The 20,480-nt window shown below is 46.2% G+C and overlaps 2 protein-coding genes across 3 annotated transcripts in view; both read left to right on the top strand.

Moving 5' to 3' along the window:
* The window catches only part of cherp (calcium homeostasis endoplasmic reticulum protein), a 29,842-nt gene extending 22,382 nt beyond the window's left edge, over positions 1-7,460 (top strand). The window contains exons 11-20 of one of the 2 annotated variants that reach the window (XM_023953923.1): positions 2,325-2,579; positions 2,660-2,852; positions 2,923-3,167; positions 5,763-5,896; positions 6,003-6,089; positions 6,164-6,310; positions 6,432-6,539; positions 6,614-6,708; positions 6,776-6,961; positions 7,045-7,460. In XM_023953923.1, the coding sequence (XP_023809691.1) occupies positions 2,325-2,579; positions 2,660-2,852; positions 2,923-3,167; positions 5,763-5,896; positions 6,003-6,089; positions 6,164-6,310; positions 6,432-6,539; positions 6,614-6,708; positions 6,776-6,961; positions 7,045-7,082 (1,488 nt within the window). In that variant the 3' untranslated portion in view covers positions 7,083-7,460. The remainder of the gene's footprint in view (positions 1-2,324; positions 2,580-2,659; positions 2,853-2,922; positions 3,168-5,762; positions 5,897-6,002; positions 6,090-6,163; positions 6,311-6,431; positions 6,540-6,613; positions 6,709-6,775; positions 6,962-7,044) is intronic. The other variant, XM_023953924.1, reaches the window with a different exon arrangement.
* A 1,588-nt stretch (positions 7,461-9,048) lies between these two features.
* LOC101159252 (sodium/glucose cotransporter 4) overlaps positions 9,049-20,480 on the top strand; it is a 43,326-nt gene continuing 31,894 nt past the window's right edge. The window contains exons 1-6 of the mRNA XM_004067579.4: positions 9,049-9,142; positions 13,049-13,167; positions 14,271-14,342; positions 18,314-18,418; positions 18,661-18,825; positions 18,954-19,059. Of these exons, the coding sequence (XP_004067627.1) occupies positions 9,121-9,142; positions 13,049-13,167; positions 14,271-14,342; positions 18,314-18,418; positions 18,661-18,825; positions 18,954-19,059 (589 nt within the window). The 5' untranslated portion in view covers positions 9,049-9,120. The remainder of the gene's footprint in view (positions 9,143-13,048; positions 13,168-14,270; positions 14,343-18,313; positions 18,419-18,660; positions 18,826-18,953; positions 19,060-20,480) is intronic.

Below are 20,480 nucleotides of genomic sequence, written 5' to 3' on the forward strand. Positions count from 1 at the left end.
GGGTTCTCAAACTCGCGGCCCGCGGGCTATTTGCGGCCCCCAAGATGATATTTTGCGGCCCCCGCCTTAATATGAAAATTTAATGTTACTGCAGCCCGCCAGTTTGTATGAATGACACTTTTTCATTGTCGTGCACGGAGATGACCAACCAATCACAGTGGGGTAAATGACTCTTGGGGGCGGGACAATGACGGGGCTTGAAAGCAGGACACCTGACAGCTCCCTCCCCGGACCACATTAAGGAGTTCCTTACTTTCCTTTCTAGAACGTATCTATTCGATCGTAATTTTCTAAATACATGCAGTCCGTGCTGAACTTTTCTCTGGGTCTCAGAACCGGAGGAAGGTTTAGGCTTTGGTTACGGTTACGGCGGCGCATAAAGCGGTTCTCGTGCACGGCTGTTGTTACGGCAGCTCACCGCTCCTGCGGGAGTCGGGTCGGCTGAGGAGAATAAATGTCCCACACCTACATGCGTGACAGGGGCTTGAACTTTAAACACGCTCGAGCAAAAACAACATTAGTTTTAGACACACTGAAAATACGTGGGGAAAATGCAACGATAGACGTGTTTGAGATGAACCGGCACCTCGCCTGGATCGTCGGGGAGACCTGGGGGGGGGGGGGGGGGGGGGGGGGGGCTGTGAGATGAAGGCGAATCTGCAGCGAGACTGAAGGACAACAGGAAGTTGGAGTTGTCCTTAACATTCAATTTAGTTTTAATATTCCTCTCCCCCTTAGTGTGATCTGTGTTATTGTATATTTATTTTACGATTATTTTTAATGTTTTGTAATGCATGTAGCCTTTTTTAATGAATTGGTATTTTAAATTATTTTAATTAATCACTCCACTACAAAAACCATCAGGACATTTGTCCCATAATGCATTGTTTTGTAGTCTGTAGGGCAGCTTTCAGTCAGTTCAGTTTCCAGCTGTGTCTAGGTAGGTTTGCCCCTTGCTCCCACCCCTTTCTCGCGATATTTTTGTGATGATTGACAGTTGATGTTGGAGCAAAAACAAAAATATATGTCACACACCAGGTGATCTGCGCAGCGTTGAGTCCACCTGGGTGATCTCAAACACGCTTATTGTGCATCTTGGCTGCACCTATTTGGTGTCACAAAGATACATTTCCATCCATTTTCTTTACTATTTGTACTGTCATGACAGCGATGGTGATGTCAGTTTACCTTCTTGTTGCATCTTCAAAAGTGCAGAATAAAATGTGACACTGAATCAGAAACAGCACATTGTAATTTCTGCATCTATTATTAAAGTATTTAATAGTAATACAGTGGAAATTAGTAGATTTGGTTAGCATGTTGATTTACGGTATGCGCCCCTAAATTTTCTGGTTGTGCCCCTAAAATTTTCTGTTAGGGGCCACTGTGCTCCTACTGAAAAAAGTTAGTCTGGAGCCCTGCCCTTAAGGCTATCTTATGCCCCCCCCTTTACATTTACGTGTTCTCCCTACCATGACAAAGGTGGATAAAGGTGGAAAGATTTCATGTAATTCATGGACACCAGTGAAGATCACAAATCATTGAAGAAAAAAGGTTCAGAGCACTGTCTAGTGGGTCTAGATGACCCACCTCCCAATGTTAAAGTGCCTAGGATAACACAAGGGTTAAACTGCTTTATCTGACGGACTCTTTGTTTAGCAGAGGAAGTCATTATGTTCCACAGGGCTCTGTGCTCAGTCCAACCTTGTTTAGTCCAAAGACGCCTCTTTTATGTTATCCTGTGAGGCACCACAGCGAGCTCCCTGCTCCACTCCATTCTGGTGCATCCACTGACAGATCCATGTGCGTCTTTGTTTTCCACGTCTGAACTGGAATCTGGATCAGAACTGGTAATGTTAGGTTGGGGGTGTGAGGGGCTGTAAGCTAGTGAGAGAGCACGTAAACAGATGGATGATGGGAAATAAGGGCGGGCTTACAGCAGTGTTTCCCAGCCCTGGTCCCCGGACCGCTGTCCTGCACGTTGTCCATGCTGTCCTGCTCATGCGCGGTGATCCAGCTCATCATCAGGCTCTGCAGCAGGCCAGCAATGACAGCTGTGTTTGAGGGGGGTTGAATAAAAGAAAAAACAGGACAGTGTCCCCAAAGACCGGGGTTGGGAGACACTGTCCTAGAAGAACAACACGTATTTGATTTGAGTCTAAAAACAGTTCAGTCAGAATTAAAGACCACTGGGAACACTTTAGAAGTTTAGATGATCGAGTGGGACCCTAGAGGCTCTGCGGTGTCCCAGACCCCCACCCCCTGAGTGTTTGTTTCTTTTTGATTTTGACTCCTGACTTTGCTCAATGCTGTCCCTTTTTCAGCCTCCGTTTGACCCAAATCAGCCCCCCCCTCCTTGCCCTCCGTGGAACAGCCATGACAACATGTGGAATGACCAGAGAGACCCTGGGAACTGGGGTGGGGGTCCTCCCAGAGAAGGAGGTCCCTGGAGTGGACCGGCCGGGTCAGACCCGGGCCCCCCGGCCTGGAACTCCTTTGAGCAGCAGCCGCCGTGGGGAAACCAGCCTGAGCAGCCCCCTTGGGGTCAAAGGGAGCCCCCGTTTCCGCCACGCATGCAGGCATGTGATAATCAATAACGATGGTGGTGGGGGGGGGGGGGTGTAGAGAGCCTTTCTTTTGATTTATTTGTCTTTTACAGAGACCCCCCCATTTTAGAGGACCTTTTCCCCCGCACCAGCAGCCTCCACCCTTCAACCAACCCCCTCCACCACCCCATGGATTTGGGCGCTTCCCCCCTCGGTTCATGCAGGATGACTTTCCCCCCAGACACCATTTTGAGAGGCCGTACACCCCCCACCGCTTCGACTACGCTCAGGGCGACTATCCTGGAGGTGAGTCCCCACCCCCTACAGAACCCCCTTATGTGTGCCCGCACCCTCAACAGCCAATTCTGTTTGACAGAAATGCCGGGACCCCCTCCTCCCCCCCACCACCCCAGCCCGAGGCTCCCACCGCCAGGCATGGCAGCAGAGCATCCTCCCTGGGCGGGGGGCCAGCACCCAGAGTTTGGCCCCACCCAGCACGGCTTCAATGGCCACTCGCCACATGTGCGCCAGCGCCAGCCCCCAGTCCAGGACGACCCCAGCCTCGTGCCCAACGTGCCGTACTTCGACCTGCCGGCGGGGCTCATGGCCCCCCTGGTCAAAGTGAGTCTGAACTCCACAGGGAGGAGACCTTTTCCCGTGATGCAGAACACGGACATGAAGTCTGTTTAGCGTGTTGTCTCTTTAAAACACAGGGCGCCGTCACTGGCTACCAGGGCGCCGTCACTGGCTAACAGGGCGCCGTCACTGGCTAACAGGGCGCCGTCACTGGCTAACAGGGCGCCGTCACTGGCTAACAGGGCGCCGTCACTGGCTAACAGGGCGCCGTCACTGGCTAACAGGGCGCCGTCACTGGCTAACAGGGCGCCGTCACTGGCTAACAGGGCGCCGTCACTGGCTAACAGGGCGCCGTCACTGGCTACCAGGGCGCCGTCACTGGCTACCAGGGCGCCGGCACTGGCTACCAGGGCGCCGTCACTGGCTACCAGGGCGCCGTCACTGGCTACCAGGGCGCCGTCACTGGCTACCAGGGCGCCGTCACTGGCTACCAGGGCGCCGTCACTGGCTACCAGGGCGCCGTCACTGGCTAACAGGGCGCCGTCACTGGCTAACAGGGCGCCGTCACTGGCTACCAGGGCGCCGTCACTGGTTACAGGGCGCCGTCACTGGTTACAGGGCGCCGTCACTGGTTACCAGGGCGCCGTCACCGGCTAACAGGGCGCCGTCACCGGCTACCAGGGCGCCGTCACCGGCTACCAGGGCGCCGTCACTGGCTACCAGGGCGCCGTCACCGGCTAACAGGGCGCCGTCACCGGCTAACAGGGCGCCGTCACCGGCTAACAGGGCGCCGTCACCGGCTAACAGGGCGCCGTCACCGGCTAACAGGGCGCCGTCACCGGCTAACAGGGCGCCGTCACCGGCTACCAGGGCGCCGTCACCGGCTACCGGGCGCCGTCACCGGCTACCGGGCGCCGTCACCGGCTACCGGGCGCCGTCACCGGCTACCGGGCGCCGTCACCGGCTACCGGGCGCCGTCACCGGCTACCGGGCGCCGTCACCGGCTACCGGGCGGTCACCGGCTACCGGGCGCCGTCACCGGCTACCGGGCGCCGTCACCGGCTACCGGCGCCGTCACCGGCTACCGGGCGCCGTCACCGGCTACCGGGCGCCGTCACCGGTTACGGGGCGCCGTCACCGGTTACGGGGCGCCGTCACCGGTTACGGGGCGCCGTCACCGGTTACGGGGCGCCGTCACTGGTTACGGGGCGCCGTCACCGGCTAACAGGGCGCCGTCACCGGCTACCAGGACGCCGTCACTGGCTAACAGGACCATGCTGATGTAGAATGCAGCAGACGCTTCCTACCTCACCGCCTCTGAAGGAGCCAATCTTTGTTTAAAGGGTTCAAATGAGAGATCAAAAAAAAATTCCAAATGGAGCAAAACCTATAGCTTAAAGGGGCGGGGTCAGCGTTGTATGGTCCATTCTACCCCTCGCGCCTTTTGTGAAGCTTTATTTCTGGATAGGTTTAAATAACAAAGAGATTCTGAACCTTTTGATGACTCAAAATCAGATTATTGTCAGTGGAGCTGTCTTTCTGGGGTTCAGTGTCGGTAAAGCAGAGTTTCATTTGTAAAATAAGGAGCTCAGAGACACGTTTGGGTGTAGAGGACCGCTGCAGCCTTTATTCTCCTTTTCATTCACATAACCTGAAGTTCATTTGTCACATTACGTCATGAACCTGTCATCCAAACACCAATGCAGAAGTAAACAGTGTTACATACGCCCCCTCCTCCAGATGAAACTTCCCGTTTCAACATAAAACAATAAAGAGGAACGAAAATAGTCTGTTATATTAGCATTAGAACGTTGAAAATGACAAAAAAATGTGCTGCTCCTCAGACGGAAGCACTTTGTGACTCGCTCTGGGAAAAGTGCTATAGAAATAAAGATATTCTATTCTATTCTATTCTATAAGAGTAGAAATTCCCCCTTGAGTTGTGGGTAGGAGTTTTGGCGTGGAGTAAGCCCTATTTTCCCATCATCCAATTGTTTACACTCTCTCCTGCTAGCTTACAGCTCCCCCCAGTCTAACATCAGCAGTGCTACAAAAATGGCAGCAGTATCAGATCTGTCCATCCGTCCAGTTCTGATCCAGATTCCAGCTCAGTCCGTTCATGGATCTGTTGGTCTGACAGTGGATGATCAGAATGGAGCAGAGCAGGAAGCTCCAGGGTCTGCTACAAGCTTTTTCCTATGAAATGTTTCCATCTGCTCCTGATTCTTAACAATAGTTAAAGTGAAATTTAGTTTTTTTTTCATAAATGATCTCCATCATGAGAAAAATGCTTCAAGAACATGTTAATTTACCAAAAACATGATTTTCATCGTCTATGAATCTGTAGAAGGTACTAAAGTGTATTTTCTAAGGAAACTTTTCTCAAGGTCAAAGGGTCAACAAAACTTTGGTTGTGGTGGTTGTAGACTTTAACTTCATGGGGAGCAGTGGAACAAAAGTTTTTGCATGAATAAAGGGAAGGTTTACCTGCAGCTAAAGGTGCTAAAAGCTCGTTTTATCAACATTGTCAATTTGTAGAAACAACTGTCAAAAAGGGATTTCTAACTGCAGCAGAGTCTGCTGTGGAGGTGTGGCCAAAAACATAGAAAAGGCTGGTTTAACCACTGCTGTGCCCCACAGCTGGAGGATTCTGACTACAAACCTCTGGACCCCAAGGACATCCGCCTGCCACCCCCCATGCCCCCTAGTGAGCGCCTGCTGGCCGCAGTGGAGGCGTTCTACAGCCCTCCCTCCCACGATCGGCCCAGGAACAGGTACCGCCTCCTGAGGCTGGATGTGGAACGGTCCCAGCTGACGGTTTGCTTGAACCCAGAGCAGAAGCAGCCTGCAGGCCGGCTGACCCTCTGTGCTTTGTTCCAGTGAGGGATGGGAGCAGAACGGACTGTACGAGTTCTTCAGAGCCAAGATGAGGGCCCGGAGGAAGAAAGAGCAAGAAAAGAGGAACAGGTGAGCTTTCTCTCATCCTCAGGGAGGTCAGGAGAGATGATTCTGCACCACTAACCCTTTGGCTCCGCCCACAGCGCCCGTGGAGGCAGCCGCTCTAGGAGTCGCTCTCGCAGCAGAGGAAGGTCTTCATCTCGCTCCAGTTCTCGTTCCTCCAAATCCTCCAGGTCCCGATCCCGATCTTCCCACTCCCGCAGCCGCTCGCGCTCCTACTCACGGTCCAGGTGTGGACGCGCTCTCGTGACGGTCACATGATGGTTATCTGTTTCAAACGGCAAACGAAGATGCATGTCTGATTAAAAAACCCAATAACAGACTACAGCTGCTGTTCTGTGGACTCTGCAGGTCCAGGAGTCGATCCCGATCATCTCAGAGTCGCTCTAGGTCCAGATCCCGCTCCCGTTCACCGTCTAAGCGGCGCCGTGGCCACACGTCCCGCAGCTCCTCCCCTTCGTAAGTGGCATGTCAAATGTTTTATCATCTTGTGTTTCTGTCACAAAACACACCAGCCTGACCCTCCTACACAGGTCTGTGGGACTGCTGGCCACGCCCTCCTCCAAACCGCCTTCAGACGCCCGCCTGGGAGAGGAGAACAAGGGTCACCAGCTGCTCATGAAGATGGGTACGGCCCGCTGTCAGCGGCAGGCTTCCAGTGTGGGCGGGTTCTGAGACTGCTGCTCTCTCTGCAGGCTGGAGTGGTTCTGGTGGACTGGGGGCCAAGGAGCAGGGCATACAGGACCCCATCAAAGGGGGGGACATCAGGGATAAGTGGGATCAGTACAAAGGGGTGGGGGTGTCGCTCGACGACCCCTATGATAACTATCGCAGGACCAAAAGCTACAACTTTGTGGCCCGGATGAAGGCACGAGAAGAAGGTAGGATCCGCACATCAGCACCGGTGGAAACGAACGGGTCCAGTTTTTAAAAAGTCTTCCTGTCATTTCTCTGTCTGCTGCAGTCAATAAGGAACCTCAGGAGCCCCCTCCGGCTGAATGATGTCATCCAACAGCATCATGTGACCCACCTCCTCCCCCCTCATGTTCAAATAGACCTGGCATTGCACGGGAACGGCGGGAAGAAGCCGCGGGACGGGTCACATGGGAATCGAGCAGCTTCCCATGGAGGACAGGATGCATTCGGTCGTTCTTCCTGCGCTGAGCTGAGCGTCTGCAGACGGTTTTGCTTTCGTTTGGTGTTGAATTTTGAGTGTAGATTCAGTTTCTCCTCTGAGACGAGTGTTTTTTACCATTTCTTCCTGCCGTATCAGCATGGCCTGTGTGGGCCGCGCCTCCATGTGTTAGTTATGTTGACTGTAGGTAAAATAAGGCTGTAACAGATTTTCTCCTGAAGGTCAATAAACATGATTGACTCACAGATGGGATTTCACCTCAATTCATTTCAGTTGCATTAAACAGCCAGAGGTTGTCTCACGTTCAGGGCTCCCTCCTTTCTCACTAGTTACCTTCTGAAAATAATCACCAGTAGACAAAATTTGCAAGCTAGACATTATTTTTTACAATGATCAATATTTGATGGCTGTAAAACTCCTCACTACACACTTTTCTTAGACAGACATGGAAAAATCAGTCCAGTTATATAGAATGTAAGCAAAGATCTGACTGAGATTAATAGAATTTTGTCCTACAAAGGGTGAACCGCGATGTAGTGAAGGACCACCAGAGTTCCCCTCATTCGCACACAGATGCTCTCACTGCAGCTGACCTTCATTCCTCCTTTCCAGAGCAAACCTCCACCTGCTCTCACTGCACATCACAACATCATCTGCAAACATTGTGGTCCACAGAGATTCCTGTCAGTCTGTCCATCACCACAGCAAACAGGAAGGAGCTCAAAGCGGATCCTCGGTGCAGTCCCACCTCCACCTTGACCTCCCCTGTCACTCCTACAGAACATCTCACAGCTGTCTCCCAGCTCTCCTCTGTGTCCTGAACAACCAGACTTCCTCCCCCGAACAACCAGACTTCCTCCCCCAAACAACAGATCCTCTATGGATCCTGTCAGATTTTCTGTGGATCTTCAAAGACACGATGCAGATCCTTCTGATCCTCTCCAGAAACATCCTCAAAGCAAAGATTGTATTTGTGGTTCTCTTTCTCTGCATGAAACCAAACTGTTGTTCCCCTCTGACCTCAGTCCAGCTTCCTCTACTCTTTCCCATAATTCAGTGGGATTCTGTAGTTTCTCTGCATGTCTCTATTATTTTTGAAATGGAACTAAAACATTTCTCCTTCATTCCTTATCATCTCACTGTCCACCATCTTGTTCAACCGTCCGGTCAGAATTTCTGCTGCCACCTCTCCTAAACTTTTCTATACCTGCACAGGTACGTTGCCAGGACCAACTACCTTTCCACTCTTCCTCCTCCTCTTTCTCACTTCATCCTTCTGATCCTTGCTACTTCCTGCTCCATATCCGGTTCCTCTTCTGCTCTGTGTTCTCTAACATGATCTTCAATGTTCTCCTTCCATCGTTCCATCCCACTTGCCGGACCTGACGACAGACCTCCATCTCTGTCCTTCATCATCCTAACCTGCTGCTCATCCTCCCGACTCTGTTTCTGGGCCTGACCTGAACAGAACCGCCTCTCCCCCCTTTGTGTCCAACCTATCCTTCAAGTCCTGGTCTTTTCCACCTCCACATTGTGCTGCATCTCCTTAGAGGCTTCCAAACGGATAACAAACTGCAGGCATTTATGGTGAAAAAGTGAGAGGCAGAGTTGAAGTGAGTACAATGGTTCCCCTTTGCTCTGATGTTAGCAGCTTTCAAATAGGAAGCATGAAGTGGAATGGCTGTCAGAGGCGGTGAGTTTGTGGGGGATCACCAAAAAAAAGATTGAAGTTGGTCACTGAATAATCTTATGACCAACGGCTCTGCTAACATCTAGATGAGAGTAGTTCTAGTTAAAGACTAACTAGTGAGGCCCATCAATCATTGACACGTGTCACTTCCTGAACAACACCTAGCAGTTTTTAACCCGAAAATTCCCTCTGGATTCTGAGGTGGGCTTGGGATCATGGCTGGCAGTCTCAGCACAGGTCAGAACTTTCCGGCTTCTTTCAGCATTATTATTACTTAATTTAAAAATACAAACCTTTTTATTCATGTTTGTGAAAGAGCAACAGTCAGTTTGAACATCTAAGCAATGACAACATGTTTGAGGAATTTTACACCAAAAGTACCAACATTATACTCAACATTAACTTCATTAGTTGAATCATAACTAGAGAAAAAAGTGAACATGCTGAGGCTTCATTGGTTTTTGTTTGGTCTAAATTAGAAATGTAACTTTAACAAAAATGTTTCTTTTTGGGAAAAGCAAATATTTTTTATTTAGTTATAGTTAAATGTGTCTTTTTGCCACTTAACGAGAGAGAAGGAACACTGGAAATGGATAGATGTAAAAAGGGGCTGGAAACATACAAGAAGAGAACCAAACCATCAGGATTTTTAAAGTTCCCTCTTTTTTGTCATTTTCTGAGCTATCATGATCCTTCATGACAGGAGGCAGACACCATTTCTGTCTGTAACCCTTGTGCTATCCTAGGCACTTTACCATTGGGAGTTGGGTCATCTAGACCCACTAGACAGTGCTCTGAACCTTTTTTCTTCAATGATTTGTGATCTTCACTGGTGTCCATGGATTACATGAAATCTTTCCACCTTTATCCACCTTTGTCATGGTAGGGAGAACAGGTCAATGGAAGGGGGGGGGGGGGGTCATAGGATGGCACAAGGGTTGAGCTCAAATTGATGGACCTCAGTGACCCCGAGCCATTCTGGGGTTTGACCAGACCTAATCTAATGAGACTGTAGTTTGTATTGGTGTGGTGCTTAATTTTAGATGCAGATGACTTGCTGTAAATTGGTATAAAAAGCAGAGCTAAATGTAATAACATATTCACTGTGTGGGTCTTGTTCTCCTGCTGGTACCGATCCGCACTTCACCCATAAACCTCACATAAGCATTCTCTGTGCAGTGGGACAGTTCGGTTAAAAATTAACTTCCTTCTTTGTTTTTTCCATCCGTCATCATTATTTTATCAGTGCTGCACTTAATGCCTGACCTACATAAAGTAATATCTGTCCCAGGTTTCAGTAAACGTCTCATGTCCATCTAGAGTAGCGACCAAAAAAATAATTGTGGCCCAAATTCATTGCAGTAAAAGTCAAAATCTTGGCATTTAAATTTTAAAAACAGTGACACAAACCCAAAGTCTTAACTATTCAGGACAAAAACAAATGATGAGCCATAAACAGCAGCAGAAGATTTTAATTTCCCAAAGATGCTCAGACTTCCAGGCTCCTTTCAGATCCATTCAGCTGCAAGTAGAATTTGGGAAAGAAGTTAGAAGTGTTTTCACATGTTGACGATCATCAATGACCGTGTTTGGAGGGTTTATAGATGAAAATGGCTCAAATAGTGACGATTATTCTGCCCTCTACATGAAACTATCGTGGACGCTTGAGGACACACTAATCCAACAAGAATGTTATTTTCTATGTTCAGAGATTTCTCAACACTTGACGACAACCGCCATCACTGCCCTGCAGAGTTCCCATGGTGCTTTGCTGTTCTCTAACCTTAGCATGCTTCCGTGAAGCAAAACAGGACTGAGCTGAGGTTTGCATACTAATATGCTTCTACCATCACAGACGGGTCATTGTTTCCCAAAGGAGCCGCTGCTCGCTCAGCCATCGTTTGGCCAGCCGCGCTTTAAAAAGGTTGCATGCCTGTAATTCATGGTTTACAGCAGAGCCTCAAACTTCTGCTGCCACCTCTTTCTGTTTCACTAAGAACCTTAATCTGTCCTGCATTGCTGCTACGATGGAGACAGAATAAAATGCCTTTGGACCAAAGGTTCAGGCCAAGGCTAGTCTCTCCTTGTTCTAAAGATTCTTTTCTTTCTCATTACAAAGATTCGTCTACTTTTATTAAGTCAAAGAAAATAATCATGAACAAACAGTACAGTCAAACAGAAGCGTTCATTTGGGCATCACAATTGTATTTTTCCACAGGTGTAGTTGTTTACCAGGTACTTTTAAAAAGAAGCATTCATTGTGTGTGTGATAATAGAGTGCATGTGTCAACAGAGGGAGGGGGGAGAATGAAGGTTGGGTCGGATCTTTAGAATTTCTGTACCTGTGTTCTGTTTTTTTATTGTAAAGGGTTTTTAGCTGCACAAAGCATGAGAAACGCTTTGATTTGATTTAAAAAGAAATCCACACTTATTCAGAGCTAAACCTTTCTTTGAAACGTCTACTCTTGATCAAGTTTTGGTTAATTTTATGCCCATATCTAAACTCTATATTTCTAAGGTTTCGAGAAAACTTGCAGGTCAACTCTAAAATTGAGTTTCTGAGTTTCCGTCAGCCTTCCGAGCGTTTTGTAGAACTAAAACAGCTGAGCTCCTCATGGCTGCAGACAGTGGACCTCTTGCTCTATTAGACCAACTGCTGCATTTCACACAAATGATCAGAAGATTTTATTGTAGCAACTAAAACATGTCATTAGGACCGCTTTGGGCGGCTTTGAGTTGTAGTTAGAATTAGAATGAATCAATACTGTGTTCAAGTCTTGGCTGAGACTTTTCTGTGTGGACTTTGGATCTTCTCCTGTGAGTGTGGGGGTCTCTAACTTGTCCCTTGGGTGTGAAAGTGAGTGTAAGTTGTTGCGTGGCCCTCCAATGGACTGGCAAAGTGTCAATGTTGTACCCCACTGGTGCCCAACATTGGCAAAGATAGGCTCCAGCAACCATGAGCCCCAAACTGCATTAGCCGGGCTTGGAAACTACATGGAGAGATGCTTCACATTAAATAGGAATATTTTAAAATAACAAACATATATGCTGCTAGGCAAAAAGCCAGCTTCTTTTAACTGCACCTGGCGGGCCGTATCCGAATGGTTAGGTCCGAATGGTCAAGTCCGGCGCACACATGAAGAGTAAAAATCATAAGGATGATTAAAAAAGAAAACAAGTTTCTAGTCCATTCCTGTGGCGATTTATGATTTTTAAAGAAATAACCGAAATGCGCAATTCCGCCACTAGGGGGAGCAAAGGAAAGGAAAAATAGTTGAAACAGCATATCTCTGCACGTGCCAAAATTGAAACATAACAGCTCTGTGTCTGGTTAAGATTCACTTTGGTTCCCTATGAGCCTTACCCCTGTTATCTTGCTATAAGGATGATCAGTAGCGACACCCTAATGACGAAAATGTTGTCAAAAAGTGAAGTGGAGTGAAGAGATTTCCAGGAAAAATTGAGTTTTTTCTTTCACTAAGCTGAATGCAAAACCCAAATGCTTTGTATGTCACCAACATCACAGTGTTCAAAGAATATAACATTCAGCACCACTGAGAGACTCACCATAAAGAAAAGTTTCTGGATTGCTTCAGTGTCACATGTAAAAGATTCAGTCTGTATAAAATTGAATAGACCAACTTTTCTTTAATTGAAATTACTTCTATTTGGGATCCATTAGCCCTAAGTGATTAGGCTACTATGTTGATTGAGGCATTTTTTCCAACTGAGTAAAAAACTAAAACAAAGCTGTTATTTTGCTTTTATGTTACTGGTCCGGCCCACTTGAGATCAGACGGGCTGAATGTGGCCCCCAAACCAAAATGAGTTTGACACCCCTGGTCTAGGAGCTGGACGCTTCAACATCTCTGGGTTTATTTTTGGATACATGCCAAACAAAATAGATGTGTGGATTGGTGTCTAAGTTTAGAAGTCTTCCTCTTTAATACTTCAGTTTTATTACTGACATTTTAATTGACATTTTATCACCCAGCAGAAAATGCTTCAAAGTTCTGCTCAGAGCCAGCAGAACAGCTCACCTAACAAATGCAGTTTATCAGACATATCAGAAAAGTCTGATATGTAGTCATTACAAACCATCAAAAAAAGAAAAAGATCACCAACAAAAGATTTCTGACACAGGTACGACCCCCCCTGGTCTCACCACGGCGGCACCTTCTGGTAACCGTGGAAGTGTGGATGCTGCTGACATAGCTGTGGTAGTCGTTTACTTTATTGTCGTCATGGTGACTGGCATCTGGGTGAGTAACTGCACAGTCTGGATTGTAGTCCTTTCTTTCTTTGAGGTTCAGACTTCCTGCTGCCGCCCCAGGACTGAGAACATTTGAGGAACCTTTGTTTTTCCAAACCTTGGTTGTAGGGCTGGGTGATGTAGAATCTTGTCATATCACCTTAGGCGATGGCGATATATATAATGGTATAAACCAAATAACTATTTTTTGTCGAATTTGAACACTGTGCTCATAAGAGAAATTTGAAAACATAAGCAGGTCGTTTAGACTGAAATATTTATTTCCTATTTTAAACACAACAGATGCACTGAAGGAACATGTTTAAAGCAAAGCTTTCAAGTTTGAAAAGAAAACAGAAATAAAACAGAACGCTTAACTGTTTGATCAGTTCCATCTGAAAACTAAAAATTTTTATAGAACAGACATAAAATTGACAATTTTTTTTCGGTGGCTTTCTGGGATTTTTTCACAGGCCTCGTGAAAAAAGTCTGCAATGCAATGAGACAATGCATCTTTAAAAAAAATTATATTGAAACAAAAGTAAGAAAATCAAGGCATGTCAGAATGTTGTCCCTGCTGCTACAAGCCCCTCCTACTGGTTACAGAGGACCAGCGGCAGAAACATCCTGATCTCTCACCATCCATGTCCTCCACGATAAGGTGGAGAAAAGATTTCAACGGAAGCTCCTCCCACACGGCAGGAAATCCGGGTTAACACTTATCGACAAGTGTCAAGCAGCAACGTTGTTAAAACTAAGACGATATACACAAAAACACGAATTCGGTGTGGGTCTGAACGGACAGTAGGAGAATCGTGTCTAGTGATCCGTTGCACTCCAAAGTTTTTTTTTCTTTTTTTTACCTTTATTTACCCAGGAATTTTCCCATTGAGATTAAGGATCTCTTTTCCAAGGGAGTCCAGGGTTGTTCCAACCACGAGTGAAACTTTTTAAATTATATTGAGTTCCAGTGTGAAATCTTTAGAGCAGGCTTTGCGGGCAACCATGCGCCGCAGGGCACTGCGTTGGTGACCCCAGGGATAGGCCTGTTAAGACATTTGTTTTGTCTGAGGTGGTTTTGGGTGATCTAAAGCTGAACTTTCTCCTTTACAGGCATCAGTCCGAGCCAATCGAACCACTGTGGGTGGGTACTTTTTGGCTGGTCGTTCAATGACCTGGTGGCCTGTGAGTACTTGAAGTTTAGTCCTTTCCTCGATTTCCTTTCTCTCTTTTTTTACTTGTCCTGTCCAACAGCTGAGCAAACAGATCAGATCTGAAGGCCTCTTGTGTTGGACAGATGTTAGTGTTACAATAGGAGTTTATGGATTTTCTGACACACTAGGTGTATATTTGTATAAACCCCTTTTGTATTTGAGGCTAAACTTTACATATTTTAATTAAATTGAAGTACATTTCTTTGCTGGAAGTTCTGAGCATCCCCCAACCCCAACTCCAGGTATGAACAAACCATCACTGGACAGCTTGACCCCTCCCCCTGCGTGTTCCTACAGGAAGTACCTGGCAGTTCGAAGAAACCCATAGATGTCTATAGAGAAATAAAGAGCTAGTACTCATTCATACTGTTGGTCAGAAGAACCATTTTTGGTCTGATACCTGCATTTAATATGTTCTTGCTAATGTATTTTCATCAAATCAAATCAAACTTTATTTCTGTAGCACTTTTTTCCAACTCGTGTTGCTCAAAGGGCTTTACATAAAAAAGTCACATTTCATTAACAAAGAACAAGACATTCAACAAATGTTTTGTTTAAAACCCGTTCAACCCCCCCCCCCCCCCCCACACACACACACACACACAGCATGGTAAAACATAAATTAAAATTCACGTTCCTTTAATTTCTACAGCACCTTTTCATGAAAACAGAACAGCTCAAGGGGCTGTGCATATAAAGAAACAAAAACGGAAAAACACCAATTCCCACACGTGCAATAAAACAAAAGGATAACTCCCTCATAATAAAATACACAAAAACAAACACAAATAAAAGAGAAATGATTTCGTTGACCTCCGTCAGTCAGTGTTGACCATGGACCATGTCCTAGCTCCCGTCTAGGTCCTTGGATCGTCTGGGACAGCGTCGTTGGTGGCCGAAAAGGCCAATCCGGGACAGGCATTGTTTGTCACAGAAGCCGCAGCTCTAAGTGGTTCTCTGGCTGTCGTTGTTGCATAACCTCCTGCGGGCCTGCTTTTCTTCTGATGCACGCATCATGTTCGCTTTGTCTGACTTGAGCTGTTTGTTTAAGGTGCCCCTCCACTTTGGGCGGTCTGCTGTGTGGTCTTACCAAGACTGCGTGTTCATATCGATGGCTTTCATGTCCCGGCTTCACGATATCTTTAAATCGCAGGTTAGGGCGGCCTGTGGTTCTCTTTCCAGGTGCCAGTTCTCTGTAGAAGATATCTTTTGGGATCCTCCCGTCCTCCATGCGTTGGCCATACCAACGCAGGCTTCAACAGTGGAGACTTTGTCTTGCCAGATAATGCCCAGGATGCGGCGCAGACCTCGTAGATGGAAAGCGTTCGGTCTCCTTTCTTGTCTGGCGTATGTGGTCCATGTCTCGTACCGTACAGCAGGGTGCTGATGACGCAGGCATTGTACGCTGCCATCTTTGTTGCGGTTGTCAGACTGGGGTTGATCCACACTTGGGTTGTCAGGCGGGCTAAAGTAGAGGCGGCCTTTCCGATCCTCTTGTCAAGCTCAGCATCTAAGGAGAGATTATCGTGATGGTGAAGACCAAGTACATGAACTAGATGACATCAAGCTGGTAGTTGTCTACTGTAATGGCTGGTGGAGTGACAGTGTTCTGGCTTAGGACGTTTGTTTTTTTGATAATCAGCCCAAAGTCTTTGCAGGCCATGGAAAAATGGCTCATCAGCGACTGTAGTGCAGTGACGACTGCTATGTCATCTGCAAATATCATTTCCCTTATCAACGTCTCGCGTATCTTCATCTTGGCTTTGAAGCGAGAGAGGTTGAATAGCTTGCTGTCCATTCTGGTGCAGAGGTAGAATCCTTCCGTTGCTGAGCCGAAGGCATGCTTGAGGAACAGGGCAAGGAAGATCCCAAACAACGTGGGGTCTAGAACGCAGCCTTGCTTGACCCCGCTGCTTATGCTGACAGGCTACTGCTGTTAAACTGCACTGTTCCCTTCATGTCTGTGTGGAAGGATTCAATCAAACTCTGAATTTTGGTGGGCAGCCGATCTTGTGGAGGATTTTGAAGAGTCCGTCTCTGCTGACCAGGTTAAAGGCTTTGGTGAGAACAATTAAGGAGACGTACAGGGGGCATCTGCTGTTCTCTACACTTCTCCTGGAGTTGTCGTAGGGAGAAAATCATGTCTACAGTAGATCGTTCTGCGCAGAAACCACACTGTGACTCCGGGTAGACACATTCAGCCAGTTTCTGTCAGGTCAAGATGACCTTAGCAAATACTTTACCTTCGATGCTACGAAGGGAGATGCCTGTCCTCCTGTTGGTCGGGTGTAAGCATCTAAGCAGCACAAGCACAACTCATCCCTAGCACCTCCCACCCCACAGTCCCCCAACCCCCGGGTCCAATGTGCCCGACGTGGGCACACCAGGCTGAGCAGCTCGGAGGACCCGGATAAAGAGACGCCAGAGGACAAGCATGGCCAAAACTCTGGGAGCCTGAACACTGACACCCCACCCAAGGGTGAGAAAACACTCGTAAACAGTTTAAAATGTGTAAGTGATCAATAGAAAAGTTCAAATATAAAAACGGGTAAAATATGAAAATTAAAACAGGTTCATGCATAAAAAAAGTACATAAAAAGTCTAAATCACCTAGAATATAAATTAAAAGTTAACAGGTAAAAAACTCCAACTTGACTAAAAAGCATTAAATAAATAAGTATGTGATAAAATATCATATAAAATATGAGTAAGATTCTAGATCCCACACACACACGAGATCTACCGGTAATTAAAAGCTGAGTTAAATAGATGAGTCTTTAGTTTCTTTTTATACCATGCATGGTCCGGTTGAATACTCGATTCTGATTGGCTGCTGGGTATGCGTTAAAACCTGATAACCCCACGGTGAAAAAAGAAGTTCCGGTCGGCTATCTTAAATGATTTGTATCACTGCGCCGGCTTCTGTAAAACAACCTTTTGCTTCATCATCGGGGCAAAAACAAGCGGTAAGCGATTAACTTTCCCTCTGAATTGATGCTTTATTCAACCCATCGGGACGATCAGCATATATATATCGCCGAATCTTAACTGCAGCTGTGGTGCTGCGCGACGCGGACTATATGTCCGCATCACGCTACGCTAAAAAGTAGCTGTTACTACTTTTCAGGCTTCCACGGCGTGCGTTAAAAAGTAGTAACCGCACACTTCGTCGGCCATTAACCCTTACTTAAAAACCTCCACAGTGGATGAGGTCCTCACATCCTCAGGCAGGCTGTTCCACAGACGAGCCTGTAGGTTCTAAATGAGGCCTCGCTGTGGTTTTTTGTCCTGACCCTAGGGACCTTCAGCAAGCCGAGCCTGAGGACCTAAGGGCTCTGGGAGGTTCATAAACTAAAAGCAAATCTGATATAAAAGAAGGACCAAGACCATGAAGACTTTTGTAGACTATTAAAAAAATCTTAAAATGAATCCTGAAGCTGACGGGGATCTAGTGCAGAGATTTTAGGATCGGTGTAATGTGCTCCCTCTTCCTGGTTGTCGTTAAAAGGCGTGCAGCAGAGTTCTGGACTAGCTGCAGGCAATTAATAGTGGTTTTCTTTACACCAGAAAGGAGGGCATTACAGTAATCTATTCTTGATGTAAAAAAAGCATGAATTGAAGATTTCAGCACTGGCTCTAGAGAGAAAGGGTCTCACTTGGGAGATGTTCCTCAGATGCAGTTTTAGCCCCTTGATTCACATGTTGGTCAAAGCTAAGATCAGCATCTAGAATCCCACCGAGGTTCCTCACTGTATCACATGTAGTCATACACTTGGTTGACAGATAAAACTGGTTGTATCTCTCTCAGCTTCAGAACCAATACCCAAGACTTCATTTTTGTCTTGGTTGAGCTCTGTTTGCTGGTAGAACACGGACTTTCATTTCTTTCTGGTCAAGCAGATGCAGTATTTCCTTCTTGCCTTATGTGGGTTCTCTCTGCAGATTGGTGCCTCCCTCATGTCCAGTAATGTTGGCAGCGGCTTGTTTATCGGCCTCGCAGGAACTGGAGCTGCTGGAGGCATCGCTGTTGGAGGATTTGAATGGAATGTAAGAATTAGTTCACTTAGCCCATCAACCTAAATTGACAGAAAATTGAGTAACAGTTTTATCCAAAATTAAATAAAACACGACTGAATTCCAGAAAACAATGGATCTGAGGAGTTTTCTTTATCTAAAATAAAAAGTGTCCAGGCCAATTCGTTTCTCCTCCCCTGACCCTCAATGTTAGCAAAAGCTGTTTTTCTCTCCTGACTTTTTTCTTTTTTCACACGGTGTGTACATGTGTGCAGGCAGCATGGGTTCTGGTAGCTTTGGGTTGGATCTTCATCCCTGTCTACATCTCTGCTGGTGTGGTCACTATGCCTGAATACTTGGCCAAACGTTTCGGAGGTCGAAGGATTCGAATATACATGTCGGTCCTGTCACTCCTCCTCTATATATTCACCAAAATTTCGGTAAGACACACGCAAACACGATTTTTACCATATCTGTCAAATGGATTGTAAGACAATCGATTTGAACATAAGTAACAAAACTGTTTTTTGTTGGTGTGTGCATGTGTGTGTTTTGTTTGTGTGTTCAGACTGATATGTTCTCAGGTGCATTGTTCATCCAGGTATCTTTTGGCTGGAACCTTTATTTGTCCACAGGTGTGCTTTTGCTGGTAACCGCTGTTTACAGTGTGGCAGGTACAAAGTTGCACAAACAGACACAAACACACTAAAATGCTCTAATATTAACTTCTTGACACCTACTATAACAAATCTGCTCCAAACGTACTTTAATTTAGCATCTACATTATAACAAAATCAAAAGGGATTTTTGTTTTTCACAGCAGGAAATTGAATCAGATGTCAAACGGTTGAATCAGCTTTCAGAAGTTAAGGTTAGGCTAGAAAATTTTCCCTGTATTGTTGTCACAGTGGTTCCTTTATATATCCTTTTGCAGTCTTGTTCTTTCGTGGATTTTCTTCATACCTTTTTTTTGTTTACAGCTCAATGTGTTTAACATCTGATTGGCTGTAAACCTTTTCAGTTAGTCTCTGGTACAGAATGCGTTCTGTTTACCACATTTACATAAATCTCTGATCCTGATCAGATCTTTGTTTTCCTTCTATAATACTGGACTAATTCTTCTATGAAGGTTTGGATTTTAAAGTTTAAACAAGAAAGAAAAGAGTGAAAATGTTCATGTTTGTTTAAGAAAAGTGAATCAAGTTTGTTGTGAGTTTTACAGCCTTAAAGGGTAACTAAACAGTAAATCGACTTTTCTGTCCGTTTACCTTTTCAAATGGGGCTTTTAAATGGCTGACTGTTGGTCCTTGCCAAATTTTTGACAATTTAACTTTATCTTAGAATAGTGGTACCCAGCGTTTATTCCAACAATTTGGCAGTTGACCTGGTGTTTATTAGAGACAATCGTCTACTGGAGGCTAGCGTTTATTCATCACAGACAGAATGGTGATGGCTAATGGGTTCATTTTACGGTGAAACTTGGTCAAGAAATACAGACAAAAACATAAGATGTGTCAGGATCGGTGTGGACACAATATGCAGGACGCAGGAAAATCCATAATCAAAGGTTCCTTTTATCAGGAAACAACTGGAAACGAAGGTAAGATAGCTCGTAGCTCTAATGACAGCACAAAACAATCTGGCTACGAATGCAAGGGAGACTATAAAACAGGAGGAATGATTACACAATTACACACAGTATAGGGGGTATTCCAAAAAGCAGGTTATGCTGGTTACCATGGTAAGTTTGAGGCTAAGGAAGTTGATAACCTCAGCTTTAGGTTCCAGAAATGGAGGTATGTTTCAGGGTAGGTCAAGTTGCCATGGCAACTCATGCTCTGAACATAACCTGGTCTGGAGCAGGTTTAGTTGAAGGTTAGTTTGTTTTCAGAGAGGTGAAGCAGCATGGCGTGTCCATTTGAAGATGATTTAGTGGATGAAAAAGCTCAGATAATACTTTTTCCACCATGAGAGGGTGATAAGACCACATATGGATGTTGGAAAGATAAACTTTTTATTTTGATCTAACTTAATTATTTGTTTCAGTTAAGATAAATCATTTTTTTGTTAAGTCATCTTAAAAATAACACGTAGT

This window comes from Oryzias latipes, chromosome 4 (assembly GCF_002234675.1).
Source record: "Oryzias latipes chromosome 4, ASM223467v1".
Classification (NCBI taxonomy): domain Eukaryota; kingdom Metazoa; phylum Chordata; class Actinopteri; order Beloniformes; family Adrianichthyidae; genus Oryzias; species Oryzias latipes.